Below are 13,218 nucleotides of genomic sequence, written 5' to 3' on the forward strand. Positions count from 1 at the left end.
ATTTTGTGCCGGTTGGATGCAGTGCTGTGGTAGGGCTTTAGTCTGCTCTGCCCCTACTCTCTCAATCCTATTTCATTCATGCCTAGCCTATATTTCATTTCCACACCAGAGGGTTCTAAAGCACTTCTTCAGGTGCTTATTATGGAGGCAGTTTCTCTGCGGCATCTTTTATGATACTCAAGTGAGTCTCTATCCATCTCCTTTGGGACAGATTTAGGAACATCCCTTTCTACAAAAGAACTAGTCCGAGGGATTATGGAAAAATTCACTAGAAATTAAGTATGCTTCAAGTGTCAAATAATCACAGAGTTATGTATGTATAATATCTATATCTATATATATGTTCACTTGATATTCATTTAGTTTTTAATTTTTTTCCTTTTTAAAATGTTCTTTAAACACAGGGTATATACAGAAATTCTTAAGTTGAATTTAATACCTTTTAATACCTTTTTTAATACCGTCACAATATTTTTTAATACCAACACAATATTAATTCGGCTTCCTCAGCACACTGATTATGATCCTCTTGTCTTCTAAATGCAACTAACAGTGGAGTTGCATTTTCATCGGAGTACAGGTGGCGGCATATTTTATCGCTTAGACTAGCACTGTGTTTGACCAGTGTGTTATGTTTTAACTGTGTAGTGCCAGCATGACCTGCAGATTTCGTGTTCCCCACATGTTGGGGGTATCGACTGCAAAATCTGTGGTTGATGGAATTTGTCTCTCTGAGACCTTAACCAGTCAAATTTGCGCACTCATTCATCACAAAAACATTATTTTCTGCCCTTTTCGCCACTCTCCTGTCTTCAGACTTGGACTCATCCTCTGAGTTAGGATTTGACTCTGGCACACTTCTAGGCTTATCGGGAGAAAATAACCCAGAGATGCCACCAGATTCGTGTCCGGGGCGTTACTGCTTCGATCCAGTTTTGCAGTGTCGCAGTATGTGTTGTAAAAACAACAACACGAAGTGTTCCTGACTGAAAGATTACTAGAAGAGCTTGTGTTTGTCTCTTTTTTGAGATTTGTGTGCTGGTGTCAACATGGAGTGTTTTATTTTGAAAAGTAACCACATGTTATATTGTTGTTTCAGTGAGTGACTTCCTGTATGCTCAGTGCTAAATTCAGCTGATTTGCTGCGTCCTATTTCGGCGGATGCCAGAGCAGACGTCCTGTGCAGCACAGCGGACCTGGTGGAAGTGAAGACATTATCTAAAGTGAAAAAACCAGCTCCGCTGCGTGTCGGAGCTGGTTTTAACAGGACCGGGCAGAGTAAATATAAAAAAAATAAAAAAATCAGACTAGATTCCAGATTCTTTTATTCATTTGGTTCCCTTCCACTACCGGTCGCAAAATCCCACCACTTGGTCGTAGTCAGGAGCCACAAATAACCGCGTCGCACACTGTCTGACGTCAAATCATCAATACCTCTCAGGTCCTACTCGCACATATAATTTATATAAATCAATTCAGGCGATTTAGGCCTGCACTTACCACCAATGGAAAAAAACTCAAAGGTGGATAGTGGTTCGAAAATTTAATACATCGTCAGGTGATGTTTATTAATTTTTAATACTTTTTAATGGCCTTAATTTTTACTAATTTCATTTACTACCTTTTAATACCTTTTACAACCCCGCGGACACCCTGAAACATCTTGAATATCAAACATATACACATATCACATAATGTTAATAATGTTATCACATAACACATATCAAATATAGGGAATATTAAACATATCCCCTGAGATTTAAGTGTTTTTTTCACCATGTTTTCCACTCATGCATTTTGCAGAGAAGTCCCAGTGGGGGATTTAGTCTAGCACAATACATTTGGAGAATGACAGCAACATGCTGGGTGACCTGGCAAGTGTCAGCCAGATGCAAGTTTTGACTTAAACCTAAGAATGATGTAATATAATTAATTTAGAAGCATACATTTGGTAATAATAATTTCCAAGCCCTTAAATTCAAACTGCCTTTTTTTTGTTTTTTGTTTTTTTAACAGAATATTTTAAAATCCATCACAAGCATCACAAGGGCAACAGAGAGCTGGAGTGGGCTCCATCAATCAACCTAGCACTCCAACTGTGCTTAAATATAGCCACCTTCTTTTAATAAATCCCCCAAATCAATTTGCTCATTGTAAAAAAAAAAAAGAAAGGAAGAAAATCAAGTTAACAGCACACATTTAGTTACTTTGAAATATCTGCAGTTCACATCATCAAGCAAGTCCCCAGCCTTTTCAATTACATGTTAAGAGCTAGCCTAATTTAACATCAGAGCAGCTGGCCATACATCACATGCCAGTGTTCAAAAATTAAAGCACTGCACTCAGGATATTTAAATTATAAATACAAGTCAGACACCCTATGTTATCATGGCTATAGCATACTTGCTGCTGTACAGAGATTTTGCAATGCTGCACACTGTGGGCTACCCTTGCTGATGTTTATATTGTCGAGAGCCACATGTTAAAAATTATATTTTGCCGCGTTATGTTATTTTGTTGATGTCTACGGTATACATTCATACATAGCGCATGCAGAACAACGGCAAGGCGAGGTTGAGATTTACGGCTGTTGTTAATTTCAACAGCAAGCTGCCGCAACACGTTCAAGATATCAATATTCTGATGGTGACGAGCCAGTGGGAGGGAAGGGGGGGCAAGAGGGAGGTGGAGGAAGATGGGGGGTGCAAGAGGGAGGTGGAGGTGCACAAGCAGTGTGTATGAGGCAGAGAGCAAGTGACTGAGCAAGAGAGTGAGAGGGTGTTTGTGAGTGTGGGAGAGAAAAAGAGAGAGAGAAACAGTAGTGATGATCGACGCCAGGCTGCCACCACTCTGTAGCAGTGAGTGGCTGCAACAAAAAGCACAGAATAACATCCCCGACTCTCTGCTCTGCTTTTTTCTCTCTCCCTGCGTCTCAGCTAGCAGACGAGGGCTCCGCTCATAGCTCTGCAGAGGCTATGCTGAGACTGAGCCGGCATAGGAAGCAGGTTCTCTGGCTGCCATCAACAAGTTAGGTTGGAAGACCACAGCCATGAAAGACGAACGCTTGATCTTCAATTAACCATCTGAGCTGACATCATTGCCGTGGAAGGGAAACAAAAGGGTAAAAAAAAGAAAAAGAAAAAAAGGAGAGGAGGGGGGGTCTGTTCACCGGAGTCGCTCTGGATGCAACTGATCAACTTAAAAAAATATATATAAATATTCATTTCAACGATTCGTGGGATGAAGGAGAAGATTCAACCCTTTCTTTGAGCTTGGATTTTAAAAAGGACTCTGAGCAAAATAACAGGAATAAACATCATCTTGTGACATGGAATTTCTTATTTTGTCTCAATTGGGTGGGCTCAGAATTGCTTCATTTCCAAAGAGGCTGATATCTTTTGTGCTTACTCAAAAGGGTTTTTTCCCTTTGGATTTTTTTTCCATCTGGTTGCTCCAAGAGTCTACGGAAAAGGACAGTTGAATGCAGCCTCCGATGTGCACAAAAGAATGGGTAAGTTAGCCCATTTTTATGGTAGGTCTGGACATGAATAGGGAATACAAGTAAGAGCGAGGGAGGCTGATGACTAAAAGCTCTTCAGCCTACTCTATTTACTGCAATTGTCCTTCATTTTTCCTTCTTCACCGCATGTCACACGCATAGGGAATATACACATTTTAAATACCATTTGCGTTGTAGAGCAAACCTTGTAAGTGATGAAGAAGACTTAAGAAAAAAACTCTCTCAGTGAAAAAAAAAAAAAAAAGGCTAAGAATCCAAAGCATAACAGCATTTGAGCTGCTCAAAAATGAAAAAACAAAAACAAAAAAAACATTCAGCTATAATTGATAAGTGACTGACGTTAATCAGCAGGAATTCGCATTTAACCCCAATTATAGATTCTACAGAAGATAGAGAATTAAAAAGATGCGCTAAATATAAATGGCAAGGGAGTAGGAACAAAGTCCTGCTAATGTATGTAATTGAGCATTTAATGTATAAAAGACCTCCCCTTTAAACCTGATCTCAAAGATATTGTGTTTACATATAACGTGAAAGTTGTCACGGTCAAATATTTAAACTGTTGTATGCATGAGAGACAACAAGAGTGCACACAAAAAGCACAATCGTCACCATGAATTAGTAATAAGTGCTCTGCAGAGATAAGCTTTCCCGCCCCACAGTTCATTTTGTTATCTTTAAACCCACCCAGGTTTCCATTCAAGGTGGCCATTGGTGGGACCTGCACCAGCGGCTCTGTGTCTGTGTGTGATCAGCATGCTCCTAGTGTGCCTGCTGCCTCCTGCATCGTGCACAACTTGCCCTCAAAAATGCCGCTGTGAGGACCTGCAGTTCTACTGCGACACCCAGGGGCTTCAGGCACCCCCAGATGGTGTGGACAAGGGAGCCCTGGGGTTGTCACTGCGCCACAATAGCATCACTGAGCTCAGTCCTGATCAATTCTATGGCTTCAGCCAGCTCACTTGGCTACATCTAGACCACAACCAGATTACCACAGTACAAGAGGATGCCTTTCAAGGGCTCTACAAGCTGAAGGACCTCAATCTGAGTTCCAATCGTATCACCAAGTTGCCCAACACAACCTTCATCCACCTCATCAATCTCCAGATACTGGACCTGTCCTTCAATCAGATGACTGCATTGGAACCAGAGCTGTTTCATGGACTGAGGAAGCTCCAGATACTCCACCTTCGCTCCAATTTACTTCGCACCACACCTGTTCGAGCTTTCTGGGACTGCCGCAGCCTGGAATATCTAGGCCTAAGCAGCAACCGCTTGCGGAGTCTGGCCCGTAATGGATTTGCTGGGCTCATTAAGCTTAAAGAGCTCCACTTGGAGCACAATCAGCTGACCAAGATCAACTTGGCCCATTTCCCTCGCCTTGTTGCCCTCCAGTTTCTATATCTGCAATGGAATAAGATCAGCAACCTAACATGTGGCATGGAGTGGACCTGGACCACTTTAGAGAAACTGGACCTCACAGGAAATGAAATTCGTGTGCTGACACCTGATGTGTTTCAAACACTGCCAAATTTAAAGATTTTGCTGCTGGATAACAACAAACTAAGCAGCCTGGATCCCCAAGTCATGGATATGTGGCAGTCTCTGGGTACCATTGGGTTGTCTAGCAACCTTTGGGAATGTACCAAAAGGATTTGCTCTCTGGCCACTTGGCTAAGCACCTTTAAGGGAAGGTGGGAACACTCCATTCTCTGCCACAGTCCTGAATATGCCCAAGGTGAGGAGATACTTGATGCCGTTTATGGATTCCAGCTTTGCCAGAATTTTTCTGCGCCTGTTGTTCAGACCATTAGTACAACCACAGATGCTATTGTAACTGCAGAGACTACAAGCTCTTTGTTTGGAATTATGCTGCCGACCCCCACGCAGGACTATGCAGAGGATTTTGGGAGCTTTACCACAGTCACTACCACAACAACCACAACACAAACACCACGCACTGCTCAAGCAACTACCGCTACACTGGAAGAAGCAGCTGTAACAGATGACTTCACTGCAATGGACAACACTGTTATGACTCATAGGGTTATCATTGGAACTATGGCCCTTCTATTTTCATTCTTTTTCATCATTTTCGTTGTGTATATCTCACGGAAGTGCTGCCCACCCACCCTGCGCCGGATACGCCACTGTTCGGCTATACAGAACCGCAGACAGATGAGGACCCAGCAGCGGCAGCCTATGGCAGATCTAGCTACACAGGTACCCTATAATGAGTATGAGCCCAGCCATGAAGAAGGGGCACTTGTGATCATCAATGGCTATGGGCAGTGCAAGTGTCAGCAACTGCCTTACAAAGAGTGTGAAGTATGAACTCTTATTTATTCCTAGAGCATATGGTTTGCCATTTGACCATTTCAGATGATACAGGGTTTGCTTTTTTTATTTGTTTTTTTTTTCCAGTTTATGTAAAAAGCATAATTTTTACAAGTGAGATTTGAGACTATGTGATAAAGATGAATGCTACAATGACAGGGGCTTGACATAACCGTTTAGGGATGATGTAGAGATAGTCACAAATTTATTTTTCTATGAATGCAAGGTTGTTCATATCAGGCAGGGGCAATCATTTTAAACAAGAAAATTGTAAACTGTGAGATTTGTCTCCACATTGTCTCTATATTCTGCAGCACAGAGAAAATACTTAGCCAAATGGCCCTCTGCTAACAGAATACATTAAGTGGAGAAATGTGATTTATGTCTTATTTCTTTTAAAAAATAAATATCTGAAATGATGTTTCTAACTGCACAACAGGCAGTGTAAGCCAATCACTTAATCACTGGGGCATATTAATTGGATCAAATATCAGATTGTTTTCGTTTTAGAAATGTAATTATTTTAGGAGAACTATGACACATTCAAGGACACTGAGACCAAAATCCAACTCTGAATTATAACTGCAAAATAAATGCGATTGTTATGTTACAAATATAAATAAATCCTCTCTGGAGGAGAGAAGAACCCTATAATTCTATTCAGCATACACTTATGATATTACGTTTACCAAATCAGACATTAGTGAATGAGGAAAGTCTATAACCTTCCATCAGTTCCAAAGGCTCTCAGTGTTTCCTGTTCACAGAATTTATTTGGGTGGCACACTCCCTGTCCACAACGCCAAGCAACAGCTATCCTTAGCCATAAAGGAATTATTTTCCATCTTTGGAAATGTGGTTTTCTTCTAAAATTCTCATCTGTATGGAGGAGAATTTGGAAGAAAGTGTTCACTGACTGCCAAAATGGTAAATTTATGGTCATTTATACACTGGGAAAATTACCCCTTTAATCAGGCCTCAGCTCATAAGAAATGCTGCCTTGCAGCTGAATAAAGTTTTTGGATGATGGAGCTCCCACCCACAAGGGCCAACCGCCACAAATAAATTCTCAACCTGTGGAAAACACTAAGCATTGTTTATCTGTGGTTAATCTCCAATATACTGCACCGCTTAGCAAAAACACACCGATGTCTTCCTCACCCTGGACATCTAGAACAAAATTATTAGACCTTAAAATGTACAATGACCTGTACATGGATTTCTCTAGCTCCCAAATGCCATACACACTGTGACCATAATATTTTCAACAGCTTAACCTAGTAAGTACAGTCTGCTGATTTGCTATTACATACCAGGATCAATATAAAGACGAGCTCATGTAAGGTGTGAAGGGTAGCAAGTAAAAAGATATTGAAAAGTGTGAATGCCAGACAGGAGAGTGTTTAATTCTGAAAATAAAACCTTTCCCAGTAGCCCCAGCTCTTTACTGCTTACACACTAATCGGGACTGACAGGCTCAAGATTGAACCAATTAGGGCAAGGCAAAAAGAATCTAATATTCTGTCACCCACGCCAGTGATCCAGCAACATTTAGCTTGTTCAGCCACTCAAAAATAGCTCTAGTAGAATCATCCTCCACAGCAGACCAAATACCATTGCACCTTTTACTTTAATACATTCTTCTTGTTAGTGATACAAGTTGTCATTCAGAGTCTTAAAAAATGGGGTTACAGTGAACAATAAATAGGAAGAGCTCCTTTGTTAGCAGACACATGTGTCAAGTTAAACTGTGGTCAATACCCTGAAAGCAAATGGAGATCCAGTGATAAGCAAACAGCAAGCCTCGGTCAGGAGACATTTGTATGCAGCAGGGAGAGGATGTGCATTAGCATCAGACTAAAGCTGCTGCCGCAGCTTCGCACCTCTTTGTGTTCAGTTTGGTGGTGGGGGCAGGGTGAAAGAGAGAGGGATTGAGAGGAACTGATGGGACGATGGAAAGGGGCAACTATGGGGTAATGTCTGTAGTTTATCAAAATCAACAAACATTTTTTTCTGGCCAAGTAAAGGTAGAAAGATAAATACTGAGTGACAGCACCTTGGGCTTGAAATGCACACTGACCGCACAGCAGCAACAATTTCACTACACATCAACTAATGAGCTATCCAATGTTTGACCAGTGAATAATTAAAATAAAGTTCTTAACAGTAGAAATCAGAATATGGCATTCTCTCGACAGCTCAACTTTAGGCTACAATAAATGAAGTGAGCAATCGAGACAGCAAGATGCTTCTAATAGCATTGTTTATAGAAGCAAAATATCTGGTTTTGAGCAATTAGGGAACAGTTCGTTGGCTGGTGCCCCCTAGAGTTAGCCAGGAGATACAATTTTTGTCACTTTGTCTCTCTATTGAGCCTGTCAACATTTGGCTTCATATCTCAAAATGAATGCTTATGTCAATGTCTCTGTATGCTCATAGGATGCCCACAACGATTTCTAAGAAAGTGTTTGTGTAAACCAAAAATTGTTACACTTCACATATGAATTCAATGAAAACCATTGCATACCGATTTCCAAAGCTAAGCACCTCCACTTTGTTTCTATTTTGTTTCTTCAAGCTTCGCACTGCTTTTACTATTGCCCCTCTAATCTGTCTTGCATGTTCAAAAGTCAAAATTGAGTTGAATATTTCTTAATGTCATCCAGCAAACACTATGGACAGACATCATTTTTGATAACACCAAGAATGGGGACGTATGTGGAATTCCTACAAAGTTCTGTCAATCATTTGACATTTCACTGTTTAAGACTACAACTTCTACTAAGTGACTGAGAATCCACACAATTTGTAGAAATATGCATCCCTTTGCACTCTGGCTCTTTGTAAACTGTTTTTGTTTCCTCTTGTCATCCTCTAGCCCTGGTCCCCACCCTGCCTAAAAATAAAAAAAAAAAAAAAGTGAACTAATCCCCTCTCTTACCCAACCTCTTTGTGCAAAATGAATGCTTTTCTTCTTTCCTTTTGTATTGTAATATGTAAAATTTCATATCTGTATAGTGGATAAGATGTGCCAAACTGAAGAAAAAAAAAACATTTTCCCCTCAAAACATATATTTTTTAAATAAAATGGTTATAATTTACAGTGTTTGCTAGCTGATGGATGCTCACAACCTGGTTTGGTCTTTCATTATATTTTCATTGAATGCACAAATATTTAGTTCATTAAGAAAAACTTACCACACCAAATCAAACCTAACCCTTGCTGAAGCAGATATGCATCAGTTTATTTGAAAAATTAAGAAAATGTGTCTCTCCTTATATATCTATATATCTCTCTATCTCATATCTATATATCTCTCTATCTCATATCTATATATCTCTCTATCTCATATATATATATATATATATATATATATATATATATATATATATATATATATATATATATATATATATATATATATATATATATATATATATATATATATATATTTATATTTATATATATATATATATATATATATATATATATATATATATATATATATATATTTATATTTATATTTATATTTATATTTATTTACTTACTTACTTATTTATTAAAGCCCTTAAGGTTCATATTTTATTTATATTCATATTTATTTATATTTATATTTATTTATTTATTTATTTACTTACTTACTTACTTATCTATTTATTAAAGCCCTTAAGGTTCACATGTTCATTCAATTCCATTTCCCTTCTGTCAATGCATCATCGGTGCATTGATCATAAACAGTAGTTCAAAAGTCAATGAGATCGAGACTCCAATTACATTGTTATGCAAAACTCATGCATCAAGCAGGGTGGTGCACCATTTTCACAATTCTGACTGGGCATCTAACAGAATAACGGATGATGCATACAAATCTATGCTGTCTACTGTAATGTATACTGCATTGTATATGCAAGAAGTGGGCCTAAGAACCCTCATTGGAAGGCTACAACTATTGAGTGTTTTAATTATCAATTACAGTCTCAATTATATTTTTCAAGTGTCAGAAAATACTAACAAATTACTTTCAGAAGCAACTTAAACTCCAAGTCATTATGTCATTATGATATTTAAATGGAGAAATGTGTTAAATTCTCACACATGAGAAGATAAAGCAAACGTTTTAGGACTATAGAGTATAGAGTATACTGACTTTTTATATAGATCGACACAAGATCAACACTTAGAATAAAAATCTATATTTCCTCCTTATAGGATCTGGGACAAAGTATTGAAGAATAATACTGACTGGAAGATCTTAGACAAAGCAACCAGTAGACATTCACACTGGTCAATTATACATGTTTCTTCACTTGTTTAACTGACTATTAAATATAATCCTACAAATGTCTTTATCTAATCTTTAAATAGACACATAAGCCTAATGACACGAATGCCCACATGTCATCTGCTGAGTCAAAGTAACTCTTCCAACAGATATTTTTAGGAGACATATTTTTAAAAAACACATATCATAGTTATGTCATGAAAAGGAGACCAAAAGCAGGTTTTAAACCATCACAAGTCAGACCTATGGGACTCACCAGACAGTCTTTCCATACTAATTTACTAAAACCATGTGAGACACTAAGTGACAAACTTTTTAAAATGGGTTAAAATCTGGGTTCAATGTACATCAGAGTAAATTCTGTTTTTGTTTTGACTCGTTTTTAACAAAAATGCTTAACGGAGACTATCAGAGTTTCTATTCCACAATAACAGAGCAGTGTGAAGAGGTTTGAAGTAAAGCAAGCAGAATCATGCTTATTGAAGTGTGGGTTTGGGTGATGAGGGGGATGCTGTAGTTCTGAACACATCCCCAGTGTTGGTGGTGCTATCTACAATCACTGCACCACTTCTATAGCCAAGTGGTAAGATTAAGAAACTGTGGGGACACAATGGCTTTGTGAATTTGATTGTAGACTGTGTAGATATATAATGTGGGAATAATATTAGATCAGGCTTTGGTACAGACAGATTCTTACTAATTTATGACTGATCACACTGGGGACCAAAACACATTTCTGATCCAAATTTTATCTACTTTTCAAAATAACAACCCTCAATAAAATATCTGAGGGCAACTGACTGTATGTCAGTTTGGAGTTTTGAAGGTGTAAACATTCTAAGGAATATGGGCTGACATCTGACTGTAAGAACTCCTCTATTTTAACTTCTCTTGTTTGATGAGGCTCACAGAAAACAAGCATCAGTAATTAACCTGCTGAGTGTACCCAGGTGGGGGAGGTACTAAACTGATGAGTCTGACAGTATGGCTTCACTAGTCTGCAGTGTTCAAGGACTCAAAGGCCATGTATGCTTTACGTTATCATTATGAGGTCTATAATAAATCGAAAACATACTTTCTCATCAGAAAATATCTTCCCAATATTGCTAATTATTGCTGAATATTTGTAATTGCTCAACCATACATTCAGGGATCCAAGTGAAAACAACAGAGAGATGAGCGAACCAAAAGTCCTTTCAGTGTCTGTGGACAAGATTAAACATTCCTGCTGATCTTTACGGAGTAGATGTAGTGGCAATTGCAGACATCAGCCTCTCAAAGCAACATAATGACACACAGCTTTCAAGATTACTGCGACAAAACACAGGATAGTAAGTATTAAGCTTAGAAACATCTGAGCATAAACATTTGAAAGCAAAAGCTAATGAGCCAATTGTAGCACAGCTTTGCAATCACCCTTAAAGACTGAACACTGAAGGCATTGGCTGTAGTTAGAAAGCCGACAAATATGTACAAATAGGCACTCCTGATGGCAAGTCCTGCATTGCTGCCTCCAAATCAAACAGCAATTCTCTTAAGTTATTGGAAAGTGGCGCAGAATGTGTTACGCCATTTACTGAAGCACTATAAAATTCTGAAAACACCTGTTTTATGGAACAGGTCAGACAGCTCCTCCATCTTCATTTGAATGATCCGATTAAGATTAATAAAATAATGAGAGAGATCATTTAACATGCCTTTTCCCCTGGATGCAGGTGCGAAATGAAGACCATTCAAGTGCTGACTGCCGGTAGATATTCAGACACACACACGCACTAATGTTTCCATTTTTCTCATATCCTTTGATTGAAATACATAGGCCAACATCTGTTGTTACATTAAGTAACATTATAATGATATCATCACTGCCTCTCCTCAGCTGAGCTACTCCACATACACAGAGAGAAGTCAGTAAACCAGAGGGGTGATGTCAGTGAACTCAGTGGTGTCGACTCTCAAGTTTACTTGATGACAACAAAGCTTGTTACTTTAAGTGCAATAATTACCCTTTCCAGGTTAAATATGCAGTCTCTCATCCACTACCAAGTTTAACAGAAGCACAGAATGTTAGCTCAGCTAATACATTCTATTCATTCGATTACAGCCAAACTAAAGGGAGGATGAAGGTGTCTTTGTTGTTTAAATTAACTATTTCGTAATAGCAAATTCTTGTAAACTTAGCTACTGGCTGACACAGACCAGCCCCTCCTCCCTTATACTCGTGGTACCTGCAGGTAGGGAATCACATCATCAGAGGGAGGAGAACCAATACTGACTGATGTTAGTGTTCTTATCAATTATTTTATTGAGATTTTAAGTTTGTTGCCAGTGAAATATCATTATGTTTATAGTGATTTTGTTGTTGTAAACGTTGCTCTTGAAAATATTTTTGATTTTATTCTGTTTTTAAATTGATACATTATTTATTTTATTATTTTGTAATGACATAGAAACAACAAGAGTATTGATGAAGAACTGAACTGATAAGGAGTATCAATAAGAGTAGGGGCATGGATAAAGCCCATTGTTTGGGTCCAGATAGCACTTCTGTGTTGAGCCTGAATGTTCTCATGTTGGTGTTTGGGTTCTAACAAAGTTCAAAGACATTCAGATCAAGTCAACAGGAAACACCTAGTGCCGGTAAATGTGAATGTGAGAGTCAATGTCAGCGTAAATGAATGAATACTGAAATGCTATGACAAATAAATACTGAACATGTTAAGTACGTGTTTAACACATTCATAAAAAGCAGGAAAATGTGCATATCTTTTAAAATCGGTTTCTATGAAATTATTTGCTTGCTTACTATAATAAGGTAAAGCATTTCCCTTGTCCTTTGTCCTTTAATTAGAGTTATGAACAGCAATTTCCTGGTGCCAAGGTGCCGGTGGCATGTCTGATGAAAACAAAGGGACTTGCTTTAGTGAAGTGTGATTGCGTGTGAGCATTTTAGAACATACATAGCTGGAGTCTGGCTCCAACTGGGACAAATTCATCCCAGCTCAATTCACTTTAATTCAGTCTACCTCACCTTCAAGCCAATGTGATTATCTGGCTAAACACACCACCAAATAACAG

At 38.5% G+C, this 13,218-nt stretch overlaps 2 protein-coding genes across 3 annotated transcripts in view; one reads left to right on the plus strand and one right to left on the minus strand.

Moving 5' to 3' along the window:
- Positions 1-13,218, minus strand: part of ctnna1 (catenin (cadherin-associated protein), alpha 1) — an 82,572-nt gene that overhangs the window by 42,931 nt on the left and 26,423 nt on the right. The gene's annotated exons all lie outside the window — the stretch shown is intronic.
- Positions 2,743-8,985, plus strand: lrrtm2 (leucine rich repeat transmembrane neuronal 2). The gene is made up of 2 exons (XM_030395842.1): positions 2,743-3,511; positions 4,212-8,985. The coding sequence occupies exons 1-2, from the start codon at positions 3,508-3,510 to the stop codon at positions 5,852-5,854; spliced, it is 1,647 nt and encodes a 548-aa protein (XP_030251702.1). The 5' UTR covers positions 2,743-3,507; the 3' UTR covers positions 5,855-8,985.

The sequence above is a fragment of the Sparus aurata genome, chromosome 18 (assembly GCF_900880675.1).
Source record: "Sparus aurata chromosome 18, fSpaAur1.1, whole genome shotgun sequence".
Taxonomy (NCBI): domain Eukaryota; kingdom Metazoa; phylum Chordata; class Actinopteri; order Spariformes; family Sparidae; genus Sparus; species Sparus aurata.